General features: G+C 42.3%; 1 protein-coding gene across 3 annotated transcripts in view; it reads right to left on the bottom strand.

Annotated features, from left to right (window-relative positions):
* Positions 1-2,960: 2,960 nt before the first annotated feature.
* DCLK2 (doublecortin like kinase 2) overlaps positions 2,961-15,521 on the bottom strand; it is a 330,587-nt gene continuing 318,026 nt past the window's right edge. For 2 of the 3 annotated variants that reach the window (XM_033940515.1, XM_033940524.1), the window contains one exon: positions 2,961-4,866. In XM_033940515.1, coding sequence (XP_033796406.1) covers positions 4,645-4,866 — 222 coding nt within the window. In that variant the 3' untranslated portion in view covers positions 2,961-4,644. The remainder of the gene's footprint in view (positions 4,867-15,521) is intronic. The other variant, XR_004539097.1, reaches the window with a different exon arrangement.

Raw genomic sequence — 15,521 nt, 5'->3', positions numbered from 1 at the left:
TTGCAACAGTGGTCAACCCCGGTCCCAAGTATTTTTTATTTTATAATTTATATTCCGCGTATTCTACAATTCTATGCAGATTAGAAATTATTCAGGTACTCAAGCATTTTTCCCCTGTCTGTCCCCGTGGGCTCCCACTCATCTAATGTACCTGGGGCAAAGGGGATTAAGTGACTTGTCCAGGGTCACAAGAAGCAGTGCGGGATTTGAACCCACAACCTCAGGCTGCCAAGGCTGTAGCTCTAACACACTCCCTATTGCTTCTAACCCTGAAATAAATTTGCATATACCATGTCAAAAATCAACCTTTACAGTATGTTTGAGAGACTGGGGTCATCTCCATCACTTATACTGCTCATCTTTAAACTTGCCAAAGACTGCCACCTTCTGGAGTCCGTAAGTACTTTCCTAGGGAAATATCAGGGATTGACCTAGATATATCTTTAAGCCCCATTTTCACCTGCAACCTCCAGTACAAAGAAATAGCCTCACCCAGATCCCCATTCCTTTTTTTTTTTTTTAAAGCTCCCAGTTTTGGAAATTATCCCTCCCAATGCCAAAATTATGGGGTCCTTTTATGAAGGTGCGCTAAAGATTAGCATGCACTATATGCTAAGGCATCCATTATATCCTATGGGCATCTTAGCATTTAGTATGCACTAATAAAAGGACTCCTAAGTGATTATATACAAAGGTCATTTCATAAATAATGCACACTTTTTTTTTTATTTACATGTTTTATTTTTTTCAAGTATTTCTTTACAATCCTTCAATATAGTCACCCTTCTTTGCAATGACCAAGTCCCAATGTCTGGGAAGCTTCATTATTCCATCCAAGACACCATTTTTGTTCTGTTGCCGAATGGCTCGGGTACCGGCAGAAGAAAGCTCTTCCAGAGATGCAAAACGATGTCCACGCATAGGTTGTTTCAACTTCAGAAAAAGGTCAAAAGTCTGGCGGTCTCATGTCTGGACTGTAGGGAGCAGGAGGTAACATCTCCCAGCCGTATTCGCGTAGTTTTTCAATGACGAGTGGAGAGCTCCATCTTCCCCACGACCAAAAAAAATTTTGATGAGCTCAATCAAAAGACAAATGATGAATTTTGCTTATGATCATGAAGGCATCATCATCATTATCACAGACAAAGTTCCATGTGAAAGAAGTGTCACAGCAGTGTATTATCGTGATTTTTTGTAAAAAAATGCACAGAAAAATGCACAAAACCCGACCTCAGTTGCTCTTGGCTGGGTCTCTCATTCTTCACGACAACGCTAGCTTGTACATAGGGAATGTCGTCATTGAAAATGACGTGAATACGGCTGGGAGGTGTTACCTCACACTCCCTACAGTCCAGACATGAGTCCACCAGACTTCGACCCTTTTCCGAAGTTGAAACAACCTATGCGTGGAAATCGTTTTGCATCTCTGGAAGAGATTTCTTCCGCTGGTACCCAAGCCATTCGGCAACTGAACAAAAACAGTGTCTTGGATGGAATAATGAAGCTTCCCGGATGTTGGGACTCAGTCATTGCAAAGCAGGGAGACTATATTGAAGGATTGTAAAGAAATACTTGAAAAAAAAAAAACAAAAAACAAAAACATGTTCATTTAAAAAAAAAAAAAAAAAAAAAAAAAAAAAATAGTGTCATTATTTATGAAATGACCCTCGTATATATTTCTTGTCAGAGGCTGAATTGATGCCAACAAGTTTACATTTAATTATGTTAAACACCAGCTGAGTAGTCCTTCAATAGGGTTACTTTAGTTGTTACATTTATACAAACGTCTAAGATGAATTATAATCTTAAAAAATATTTTTTTTAAATTGTAGTTTGTTTCCTTGTTCTAGGATAAATACAATTCCAGATCTCTCTCATGTCATGCAGAATCCTAGCAAGAATGTTACTGCATTTCAATCACTGGCCACCTCTTTAGAGGTAACTTTATTTTCCAAGTATTCTTTATTGGAAAATCTCATTTGATAGTTTAATTGGCAGCAGCCCAGGAAATAACTAACTATGTTGTGTCTGACTAAATGGAATTTAAGTGGAGGTTCAAGTCATTTTGCTCTCTTATCTCTAAGGTTTGAATTTCATTTTGTTTTCAGTCTTTTCATTCCTACTTCTCCAATTAGTAGACTTTTGTGCATTTCTATCTTGTTTCTCTTTCTTCTCCATTTCTCCATATGGAAGTCATACATGGTTAACAGTCTTTGGGTGAAAACCTTCTGTTAACTTGTATTACATTTTTTGAATATTTAAAAAATTGGGAATATAGGCATTTCAGTGACAAATGGAATTTACTATAAACAAGTGTGAAGAGATGAGCACTGGGAGAAAAAAGTCCAAATTACCAGTAGACACAGTTGGGGGTCCACTTGGGAACTTGAATTTACTGTGGATCACATGCTGAAACCACAGGGAAAGCATCCAGCACCAGCCACAAAACATTAGCCACTGGAAAGATATTAATACCAAATCCAATGATATTACACCTTTGGATGGAACTGTGATGTCAGAATGCCACTGTACTATTCCAAATATAATTGCCCCATCTTAAAAGAGGTAAAACTTGAAGATACAGAAAAGGGGCAACCAGAGAAGAATTCAAGAAAAGTCTGGTTGTGTTCCTGGAAGACAAAGAAATTGACTGGGTCGGGCACACGCACAAGTAGATGAACTTAGACTTAGGTCTGCTGGGTGTTGCTACCAACTCTAGAGCCACTGTCAGTGACTGGATGCTCGGTTAAATGGTCCGACCCAATTTACCCATTTTGGTCTTACATTAAAAACCATCCTAGAATTAATCTGGTCATTGAAAGAAAAAACAACAACAAATCTCCCTTTCCTAAAACCCAACACTGAGGAGAACACAAATTGAATTGCGTAAATTACGTTTCATTCTCGGCCATATCAGATTTTGATCATAAAAATTGAAACACAAGTCATTGCTCTTTTTCAGAATATTTATTGCATGTCTTACGTTTCTAGTAGAAAACAAAAGCTAGGAACTAAAGTAGATTAAGACACATACCGTATCTTTTCGAAGACTGGACAAAGAAAAGAACTAAAGTACTATATATATATACTGCAGAGCTGCCGTACTTCTCCCTCCAGAGCCTCAAACAAAACACAAGTTCAATCCACTTTGATTTTTGTCCTTGTGGTCTTACAGTTCATAGAAGGTTCTACAAAGTCTTTGGTTTTCAATTATCCATGCATGGCTCCTGTGGCTTCCTATAGCTGACATCCTGAGGAAAGTAGCCTACAGCATTGGCCAATTATTGTTTTGTCTGATGACATGTTACCAAAGAACACAACTTGTGTGTTGGATTCTGTTCTCTGCATAACTAGACGTGTAGGAAGTTCTTGACCAATTAAACGAGCGGCTGTAATATGGAAGTAACACATGGCAACCAAGAGTCTCATTTCTATGAAAATGATTTTTATCCTCACAAGATACTTCAAATGCCAAGTCTATTGTGCTAGTTTATACTGTAGAAAGTATTGAGACACCTTTTGATGGAGAGGACCTGGCTTAATGTTTCTTCCACAACTACCATTTACTCGGCATCTCTTCAGTTTTTAAAGAAGCAGGGAGGGAGAGGTGAGGAGAGAGGGGGAGAGAGGGAAGAGAGGGGAGAGAGATAGAAGGAGAAAAATAGAGCGACAGAGGGAGAGAGAGACAGAGAGACATCCTGGACCCAGGATTCATCCTTTCCTCCTACATCTTCCTTCTTGGGCAGAATCTCAGGTGGAACACACAAAACAAAACAAAGCTTATCTATTCAACAAAGAATAAATCTGTCCATCTGGATAAATGCCACTGGCCAGTTTATGCTAGAAATGAGGAAATTACCAGCCTTCTGACTTATACAGCAAATGCTCCATTCTGCAGTACTGCTGTATAGAGCATGACAAGACAGACCTGGAATAAAGGATGGCTAGGAAAAGAAAAGACCTTCCCTACTCCCACCATCAAACGCAGCCTTTGTACAAATAAATACCCACCAATTCATATAAATTACCCCTATACCCACAGCAGCTGTTTCTGGCTCATGTGAATATTAAATTCTGCAATGTTTCTTTACTCCACATAATCCCTTCTTCTCAATCCAGCTACTCCAACCTCTACCAACACCCTCCCCCCCAAAAAAATAAAAATATGCTTGTGACTGTCAGTATATTTTTAAATCAAGTATTAAAAGGCCACCTTTTTTGATTTTGACAATTTCGATACTTGGGCGGGGGGGGGGGGGGGATGAGAATGATGGAGTGTTAATGCTTCCTGTACTCTAGGGAAATACTACAATGAATATCTTAGTAGGTTAGCATAATCTGATCCATATTTTGTGAGAAATATTATTAAAAATATAAAGTGACAGTTAAAAGATCTACACATATTCTGCCTATGTGGAAGCACGGAAGGCAGAATACAAGGCAAACCTGCGCCGTAATTGTACGCATCAACCCCAATTCTCAAACCTTTCCAGATACCCTCATCCTGTTCTAGGCAAGCCATTAAAGGGCAAAAGCAAACTAAAGAAAATATGTACAACAGGATAAGAGAAAGGAAAGTCCATACACATGAAGGGTGGGGTTGGTTTTTTTAGCAGTGTGCTTCAGCTGGATTTTCTTTGATTATCATTCACACAAGCTGTGCTGTTCCCCAACAACCTTGTCGCATGCTGAGACAGCAGAAGGTGCGGGGAACTTGAGTGGCTCCGAAGCAGCAGGGGTGGCTCTTATAGTCCTGGGAGGATCTTCTGCCGCAGCAGTGATCCCAGATGTTCGCGCCATACCAGCTTTGCCGCGGTCTTGACGTTTGCTGCCCAAAATCTGACCTTCTTTATCTAGAGCTGTGTTCTACAAAAAGAAAACCAGCAAGGAGAAAAAGAATTAGGCTCGTGCCACAGGTGAAATTCGTGATTTAATAAAAGCCACAACAATCCATTCCTGATCATGCATTATGCAAAGAAAAGGAGAAATAACATCACTTCTATTGCCATTATTAGAAGGAAACAAACTAAATTAAACTAAACTAAACTAAACCTTGGGTTTGTATACCGCACCATCTCCATAGTTGTGGAGCTCGGCACGGTTTACAGGATTTGTAATGAGGAAGGAACTCCAAGGAAGGGCTAGAAGAAGATCAGAGGAGAGGAGAATGTTAGAGGGCTAGGATGTCAGAGGAGGGGGGGGGGGGAGTGTTAGATTTTAGAGAAAAGCCAGGTTTTCAGCTGTTTACGGAAGGGTTGGAGAGCACTCAGGTTTCGAAGGGGGGAGGAAAGGTTGTTCCAGAGCTCGATGAATCTGAAGGAGAGGGAAGACCCCAGTTTTCCTGGGTGGGAAATGCCTTTTAATGAGGGGAAGGATAATTTCGATTTTTGGGTAGGTCTGGAAACAAAAACATATATGGTTAGATTTTTTTTTTTTGATAGATTTATAAGAAGTATTTCTCAAACTGACCTATTCATGCACAACAGCTAACTCTGTAGAAGAGGGGGTTTTGATCCACAACAAAACTACAGTGCTCTTTGGAAAATCTGTAATTTAAATCAGAGGTACAACAGCCAAGTTCACAATTTCTGAGAGAAAAGCATCTCAGCACAAGTACCCAAGATACGATTACACCAAGCCATCACCAGGGCTGTTCTGTCCTGTCTGCACTTTGAATCCCTGCTGAGCTGATAATCTGATACAAATGGTTTCCAACCAGGTTCTCATTTCAATTTATAGGAATGGCCATGTGCTTTCCAGTTACTAAGGGCTAGATGCACTAAACACAGTCTCTAAGACCGTGCGAGTTGCTGTTGGCCGATTGTCGAACAGCAACCGATGTTCCAACAAGTTTCCACGCAAATGATTTGCACAAAGGTTCGCTGTAAACCCGTCGGACCAGTCGTTCTGAGAGTGACTTGGACACATGTGCAGAGCCGGTCTGGGGAAGCCCAAAGAGCTGAGCAGCAGGGGAAGCCTCCTGCCACTCCGCTGTTAGGGCTCTTTTCTTTAATGCCACAGATGTTGCACATGTGTTACACATGCACAGTATCTGCCCCATTAAAACAAAAATCCATGCTGGCTGCTCCTCCCCCCGGCCGATGATGGCCCTCCCTGCCGACCCCCCTCGGAACCAGAATGATGGCAGGAAGAATGCTCACTCCTTCCTGCCACCGTGAACCCCCCCCCCCAGCCAAAATTGGCAGGAGAGATGCCCACTCTTTCCTGCCGCTGTGAAGCCTCAAACCCAAAAATAACATCCAACCTAGGAAACTTAAATGTATCAATGGGACCGCAGGGGGGGGGGGGGGCGGCAAGGGACTAAGGGAGCCGCGGCGCTATCCTGTCGGCTCCCAGACACAACCTACTCTTCCTGCGGCCCGGACACCGAGCTCCACAGATGCAGTGTGGGCAAACCAGCTCCCCGCGGCCCAGCAGAGGCCCCGCGTCAGAGTGCATCAGCAACCAATGCAGAAGTCAGCTCCCCCGGAGCCCAAATCCCACCAGCGCCAGATGGAAATAAATAAGGTAAAGGGGAAATGGGATCTTGAATATGGTTAGGTAAAAGGAAGGGAGAAGGGCTACTGCTGGACAGGGGGAGCAGGGAAAGGGTACTATTGGACGGGGGAGATAAAAGCAATGGAGAAGGGCTACTGCTGGATAGGGGGAGCAGGGAAGGGGTGCCGCTGGACAGGGGGGAGAGAAAGAAAAAAAAAAAGAAAAAAAAGAAAATAAAAGCCTAAGTCTACACATCTATTCTAGCACCCGTTAATGTAACGGGCTAAAAAACTAGTATATCTATTTATTGCATAGATAATGTCATTTCCAAAAGGTTAAGAACAGAAAGAGAGAGATACAGACCTCACCATGGCTTCTAGTTTAGAGCAAATGGACGTCTCCAGCTGCACAATGGTGACCTCATTGCGAGATCATCAAGGTGCACCTGGAAGGTAGAATGCCACTAATAAAATAGGAATGTGTGTTGGGGGAGCTGGTTGATATTTGAACCCATGACCTTTGAAAAATGAGAACAGGACTTTTACCCATTGAGCCAGAGCAGCTTCCATTTAGGTGCCTCTTCCTAACATGTGATATGATACCTTAAGGACCTCCTAAGATATGATCTCCTCTGGTATCATATATAAAGGTATCTTTGTCATGAGCTGTGCTTGTTAATAGATCTTTTCCTACAATTAGCAAATACCATTGCTATTTGCCCACAAAAATAGAAGATTTTGCATGCAATATATCTATATTCATGTGTCCTGTATTTTGAGCTTAAAAAAGTAAAAATAAAAGCCCCATAAACCTATTTAGCAGGACACACTGGAGAGGTCCAAATGCCGCCTAAGTCCCATCCACCTAATTCACACCTATCGATTGCGCAAACCATGTTCAAAAGTAGACCTGCTTTCAATCTACAATGTAGGCGTTAGGTAGACGCACTTAGGTGCTCAGCAATATGCTAATTGCACTAGATACTTCCCATCAAAGCCTTCCCCATGTCATGCCTATGCCATGCCCACTTTTTAGGCGCAGCTTTTTCTGATGGGCATCCAAAAAATTGTGGATGTCTATTTGTAGAATCGCGTCCAGCGTTTGGACATCCAAGTACCAATTAATGCTTCTCAAATTCATTAATTGGGCTTATTATCCACTTTACTTGGATTCCTAAGCCAGTGGACATTGAGCAGTAGTGGCTCATGGCCAGTAGGGGATGATGTCCATTCCATTACCGTCCCATAGACATCAGGACATGATAGTGCAGTATTTTGTGAAGTTTTTCTACAAAAGCGCCAGTTTTTCGTATGATTCTGGGTAACTCTAGTTAGATACAAGCATATGTGTTAGTTAAGGCCACACCCAATAGAAGTGTACAAAATATTGGTGAATAAAAATCTGAATATGGATGTAGCCAAGGCCAGAAAAACACACTACAGATTAATATTAAGGAAAAACATAATAATATTCTTTTTATGTACTTTGCTAATTAAGCTAGATCATGGAGGAAATCAGGATATACATGGACTCCATTTTGGGTTCTCTGTCTTTCTGTATCTTCTGCTTGGTTTTACTCCATTTTGTGTTCAGCCTATGTCCCTAGTCTTTGTTCAGGGTTTCCCGCTTCTAGTCTCGTGGTTCTAATTGATACCAGATGTGCCTTAGGCTGGTTAGGAAGAGCATATTAGATTACGTATCCCAAACTGAGATATAACAAGTATTAAATATGAATAACATATAATGTGTGAAGCTATGAATGCATGGATGTGGGGCCCCAAGCAAGTGCTGAATGGATGGATGAAAGAATTTGTACTTAAAATGAAATGGTTTATAAAAAGAACACTAAGGAAAAATCCTGAACACAGCATCTGGAAATGGTTAAGTTAGAAAGGCTTCTGTGTGAGTATCAGTGAAATTTAAAGCTGTCAGCTCAGGGAGAAGGGGGAAACAGCCCCTCCTTCTCCTTTTTCTCTAAGGCTGACAGGGAGGGCTGAGAATATCTCAGCACTTAACAAATGCAGGTTCTCTTAATATACATTTTTGAAAAGGACAAAAAGAATATTGGATATATAATAAAATGTTAATGTATATTCAGAAATGAATGTAAACAAACAAATATGATTTCTGAAACTTTTAAACATGTAAAGGAATTTTCTTTGCACCACCTCTGTTAGTTTGGATTGGCCCACGGCCAATGATGTCACACTGGATTGAAGGTATATATTGGAGAGCTTTGAAGTATTGAGCTGAGTTCGTTATCAGAAGGCCAGCATTTTGGCAACTATAACGACCTCCCGCTAACGCAACTGGTCTTTTGAGTTCCATGATGGAAAAATAAAAGCAATAAAATTATATTTTGGTGAAACTCGTGTTATGTGTCATTTTTCATGTTTTTTGTTATTTTGCACACCTTGAGTGAAAGCTAGCAGCTTAATTGGCAACTGCAGCTTTATGAGTGCGCTGGCGTCCAATAACCATGCTCAACATCAAAATCGTAGACACCTATAGTTAGGCGTCCTATACAGAATCTACTCTTGAACGCTTCAAATTTGTTCTGAGCTCTAGGATAGGTGTTTTATCCCATCACAAATGAATGACACCACCATTTGTATGACTATGACTACATTCTCCTTGCCAACAGAAAAAATGGGATCTATTGTAGTGAACAAAAAATGACCAGTGGGCTGCTACAGAGATCAGTGCTACATCCAAGCTTCTTCTGTGTCTTAATAAACTTATGCTGGAAAATTCAGAATTGCTATAAGGGAAAGTGTGCATTTTGTAGATATGAAAAATAGCAAAAAAAAAATTGCTACAACTGATGAATAAGATGATTTAAACAAACATTGCATAAATGGTCTAAAATATTCAAATTAGCGGTTAAATTTTTTTTTTAAATGCAAAAATAGATATTTTGAATAAAAAATCCAAGGGTCAATCAATTACCGATCTGGAGATGACAAACTAGCTAGTCAACAGGAAAGAGATTGGAAGGTCTGATGACTCAAGGGAAAAATAATCGTCTACATGGTATATAAAGAGGTGCTACTAGTAGGTAATGCCCTCTTTCTATCGATAAGTATCTGGTAAAACCCTATCCTCAGAAGGAAGCATTTCCCGTAGAATGAAAAAAAAAAACTAAAGGAAGAAGCAGAAAAGCAGTATTAGAGATTACTTTCGCAGTGAGGGGATTGACAACACATAAACAGATGTCCAGCAGAAGTTATAGGAGCCAATGCAGTAGCGGAGACCGAATATGCATGGGAAACATACAAATTGATCTTAACGGACTACAGCAGTGGTTCCCAACCCTGTCCTGGAGGACCACCAGGCCAGTCGGGTTTTCAGGATAGCCCTAATGAATATGCATGGAGCAGATTTGCATGCCTGGCACCTCCATTATATGCAGATCTCTCTCATGCAAATTCATTAGGGCTATCCTGAAAACCCGACTGGCCTGGTGGTCCTCCAGGAGAGAGTCTAGACCAGGGGTGCCCAACGCGTCGATCGCGATTGACCGGTAGCTCAGGAAGGCAACGTGAGTCGATTGCAGAGCCCATCCCGGGCTCTGTGATAGACTCGTGTTGCCGTCCCGATCTACCGGGCCTATCAGCCTTCCTCTCCCCGACGTCAAAGACGCAGACGCCGGGCATTAGGCTGTTTTTGTCATTTCGGGGGGGGGAGGGGGGTGGGCGTGGTGGCGTGGCGGCGGCAGCAGCAACAGCCTGAAAAAGAAATCATCCTGGCCCGGGTCAGTGTCATACTCCGGAACTTCTACCTCTTCCAGCAGCCCTCTCCCTTCTACCTGCTTCCGGCCACAACCCCTGCTCCGCGGCTCTCTTCGGCAACTCAGCAGCAGCGATCGACACAAGCTTCTGACGTCGGGGCCTACCCTCTGCGAGTCCCGCCTGTTTCAACTTCCTTTTTCCACAAAGGCGGGACTTGTAGAGGGCAGGCCTCGATGTCGGCAGCTTGTCTTGATCACCGCTGCTGACAAGTTGCTTAAGAGAGCCGCGGAGCAGGGGGGTTTTGCCAGGTGCAGGTAGAAGGGGGAGGGCCAGATGCAGGACTCATGGATGAGGGAGCAGAAGAGAGAGAGAAAGAGAGAGGGGAGGGAAACAAAAGGAAATATTTCATACTGGGCTGGGCCGGAGTGGAGGGAGGGTGGAAAGATTCTGGCTACAGGATGCATTAACAAAGGAAAAGGGGGGAAAGCTGAAAATGGAGATAGTGACACAAAGAAGAGAAAGAGTAAGCAGGACCTACTGAATAAGGATAGAGATACAGAGGGGACATGAAGAGGAGGTGAAATAGAGACATAGAAGTAATGCTGAAAAAGTGTGGGGGGGGGAGATAAAGACATTGAAAGGGCAAATGGTGAACATGGGGTAAAGACAAGGACAGAGACAAATGAAGATTCTGAAAAAGTGGTGAGATAGGGATATAGGTGAGAAGGACACAAAGAAGGGTGATGCTGGAAAATAGGTGGAATGGTAATTCTGACAGACACAGAAGGGAAATGCTGGGTCAAGGAGAGATGGGGCTCAGGCTGGATGGAATGAGGAGAAATGCTTTGTTGGCCCGGAACTTCCTCTCCTACGTCAGAAATGACGTCAGGAAGCGGAATGTTGGTCAGCGCGACGCTTCTGCGGGGAAAGCTTGGGACAGCGGTGGCTTGGGTGCTGTTCCCCGATGGCGGTGGCAGCTAACTGAGTGGCTTGGGGGAGGGCACGGAGAAAGAAAGAAAGGGGGCAGACAGGGAGACAGAAAGAATGGGGAACATGGAGACAGAAAGAAAAAGTTGGGGGAGAGAATGAGGTCTGGAGGAGAGGAAACATACAGGAGGCTGAAAGAAAGGAAGAAAGATTGGATGCACAGTCAGAAGAAGAAAGTGCAACCAGAGACTCATGAAATCACCAAACAGCAAAGGTAGGAAAAATGATTTTATTTTCAATTTAGTGATCAAAATGTGTCGGTTTTGAGAATTTATATCTGCTGTCTATATTTTGCACTATGGCTCCCTTTTACTAAACCGCAATAGCGTTTTTTAGCGCAGGGAGCCTATGAGCATTGAGAGCAGCACGAGGCATTCAGCGTAACTCCCTGTGCTAAAACCTACTATTGTGGTTTAGTAAAAAGGGAGGGGGTATATTTGTCTATTTTTGTATTTTGTTACTGAGGTGACATTGCATAGAGTCATCTGCCGTGACCTCTTTGAAAAAACCCGGAATATGAATAATTAACATTTTCTCTACCTTTCAGTGTGCTTTGTGGTTTTTTTTTTTTATTTTATTGTTGGTAGATCATTTTGACTTAGTCATTATAAAAGTAGCTCGCAAGCCCATAAAGTGTGGGCACCCCTGGTCTAGACAGACATGGAACAGCACAGTAGGCAGGCACAAATGGCAGATTCGGTAGATCAAGACATACTTTTCTGTAAAGATTTTTTGTTTGTTTGTTTCTATATTCTCTCTCAAGAGGTCTAAAACCTTTGAGTTATTTCACTGGTAATCCTCCAGTTTTAGTTTCACTGAGCCAGTGGCCAACTAATTCTATGGCCATGTTAAACAACTAATATGCTCTCTGGGGATCACTTAGAAAAGTGTTCTTCAATACAAAGCGGCCCCCATTGTGTTTGCTTTTTTATTTTTTGTTTTGTTGTTACTCTGCCTCTCTGCCCGGACTCTGTACATAGAGGGGAATGTGGATGGAGTGGGGGGAGGGGGGAAGAGCCACACTAATAAACCCAATTAAAGATATAACTATTGCAACAAGTGAAGACCAAACACACCAGTGTAAAAAGTCCAAGCACAATCTAGATCTCAGCATGAGGGGGTAAAAAGGTTCACAGTCATTCGTGCACGGGACAAAGCCACGCCGACATTTGAACCCAGACAATTGGGCTCAAGACTTCAGCGTGCCGCCGGAAAAATTAATTTTAAAGAGCTCCAACGGGGGGTGTGAGGGGGGACCCCCCCCAGTTTACTTAATAGTGTTTGCGCTGCCGTTGGGGGGGTGTTGTGGGGTTGGAACCCAAAAAATTCTCAGGAAGGACATACAAAACTCCTAGAACTAATGACTTATGCCCTATTGGAAACCATAGGAGGGACCTACGTAGACACTACGAGGTCTACCCACTGCACTCATACAAAGACCCACTCATTCACTTAACACACAAAAAACAAGAAAAAAAAGAAAGAAAAAAGTGGAGAAAAGCCTCAGTTCATCTTCATATGGCAAAAAACTCCACTTATCAACAACCATTAAGCAAGGTCCAAAATGTATCAGTTTACTCAGTAGTGAGAAACACTATAGTAGCCCTTGTAGGAACCACCTGAAAAAAATCTGGAACGCAAAATGACAAAACTTCAAAAAAATGTGAGTAAAGCAAGCAGCAAATATATGAGTCTCAAACACAGTCAATGGTAAGCAGGAAAAAACAAACAAACCCTTAGCTGCAGACGGTGTCCGGGCTGTCTTCCATGCATCCAAAAAGTGCAAGCCTGCCTGGCCCCGCAGCCACTCTTTCCCGACGGGGAAACCTCCGTTTCGCTGAGCTGCGTCAGGGGAATGATTCCAGCCTACTCCACCAGCAACTGTAGAGGCTCTCCAAGTGCTCCAACTGCTCACATCCACACAAATAGAAGCTAATGTCACCCCCCCCCCCATTATAGAGGAAACTTAACTTTTTCCCGATTTTTTAGGAAAAAGTTAAGTCTTCTGTATAATGGGGGGTTGCACCCCCCCCAATGGTAGCCAACGGCAGCGCAAACTGTATTAAGTAAAGTGGGGGGTTCCCCCCCGCGCCCCATCGGAGCTCTTTACAATTAACTTTTACAGCAGTGTACTGGAGTCTTGCGCGCAATTGTCTGGGCCGAAATGTCAGTGAGGCTTTGTCCGGCGCACTTTTGTCTTGTCACCAGAAAAAAATACCTTTAAGACGCCATTTTCAGAATTAACTTTTCACATCAGCACTTCCCCTGATGAAGCCTTGTATCTCAAGGTGAAACAGAGGCCCCATAGGATACGATAAAGCAGTGCTGGCTTACTAGCGTGGCGTTCACCATAAAAGATAAGTGCTGTTTCTTACGTTACTTTAAACAAAAAAAGATAGCCCCAATAAAGTTAAATTTAAAATACTCAGTATATGGAGGTTCTGACCTACGATTGAGACACGACCTGCCACATTCACTATTCATGTGCAGTAATGTTGCCTTAAAGGTCTCTCAGGTCTTTTTACGCTGGTGGTTTTGGTCTTCACTGGTGGGGAGAAGAGCCACATGCCTGAAGGAAGAGGCATTTCTCAACAGACAAAAAAGAAAATGCTCCTCCAATTATAGATTTGAAAGGATGAACACTGATAGATTGGGGGCATGATAATATATTTAATTTGGTATGGGGGGGGCCCATTGACATCTTATGTTACCTCACTATAATACGTTTTAGATTGTGAGTCGGTTTTTGTTTATTTTGGTACACATCCAGGGAAGGGTGTGGGGGTGGGGGGGGGGTTAGTTCTGTCATAATTTGATTTTTTAAATATTTACACGGGTTGGGTGGGAGGATGGAAGGATATGGCTAATAGGGTAAGGTGACTGGGGAAATCTATGTTTCTGTGTTTTATTAAATTAACATTAGGTGGGTGGGGAGGAGAAATTGGTTGGTTATGTATATTTGGAAGTTAAATGTGCTTATATTGACTTATTATATATGATATATTTATGTATTGCACTATTGAAGACTGGAAAATCAATAAAGATAAAAAAAAAAATGCTCACAGCCTTGAAGGTGGAGATGGATGTCATCGATACATACTGGTCAACAGTGTTATGCCCCAAATAGAAGATATTTGACGGCTCTCCTTCAACTCATTAGGATCTAAGTGGTCCCAGCTTAAAAATTAATGAAGACCACTGACCTAGAGTGTCATGCCAGCATAATACAATTCTATTGACTTCCTCACAGATCTGGCCAGAGCTGTAAGGAAACTATCTTCCCACAGAAAAGAAAGCAATTACTGGGAAAGTTAAAAAGGATGAAAGAAGTGGTGTGTAATGAGGAAGTATGTGAAGAAAGAAAAAGGCCATCAGTAAAGAAGAATAGAAAAAGATAGGGAAATGGCTGGGAGGATGGGAAATAGTTGTGCAGTCCTAGGAAATATTTAATATAGTTTGGGATGGGAAGGGATATCACCCATGGCAATGATTTTTCCCAATGCTAACACTTCTTACCCCCCCCCCCCACCAAATGAAACAAATCTATGCAATATTTTTTTATAGACAGACTCTTGATATTACATTTGGGAGCGTTTCTTTGTAAGCAAGTTTGAGAAAAACTCATCTAAAACATGCCATGACATTTAACACTACAAACATCCACATGGGAAAGCATGCCAGTCACCAACTGTATAACGGTTTGAATGGTATTCAACACAGATGGAAACCCCCCCAAAAAATCAACAAAATCAGTAGGAAAAAAAACACGGCACGTTCAAGTATCTCACGGGCCGCATCGAGGTGGAAGAAGATATCTTCTTTTTCAAGGGTCCTGCGGCAACAAGGGGGCACCCGTGGAAAATCAGGGGCGGGAAACTGCACGGGGACACCAGGAAATTCTTTTTCACTGAAAGGGTGGTTGATCGCTGGAATAGTCTTCCACTTCAGGTTATTGAGGCCAGCAGCATGCCTGATTTTAAGGCCAAATGGGATAGACACGTGGGATCTATTCACAGAGAAAGGTAGGGGAGGGTCATTGGGGTGGGCAGACTAGATGGGCCGTGGCTCTTATCTGCCGTCTATTTCTATGTTTATATTGGATAAATGACAGGCAACAACTTAAATAAACCAAATTGTTTGGTCACAGGTAACCAGGAAAAGTGTTTAACTTTCCGGTTGTAGGCTTTTAATACATCTCAGTAGACACCAATGGTGCCAAGCCAATTAAGAGCCATCTAAACTCTCAGAAAAAAAAAATCTCTTACAATTATTATTTATTTGAGTTTTATTAACCACCTTTAGGAA

This window comes from Geotrypetes seraphini, chromosome 1, assembly GCF_902459505.1.
Source record: "Geotrypetes seraphini chromosome 1, aGeoSer1.1, whole genome shotgun sequence".
Lineage (NCBI taxonomy): Eukaryota > Metazoa > Chordata > Amphibia > Gymnophiona > Dermophiidae > Geotrypetes > Geotrypetes seraphini.
The sequence above is the reverse complement of the archived record's forward strand: the minus strand, read 5'-3'. Positions and strand labels throughout refer to the sequence as shown.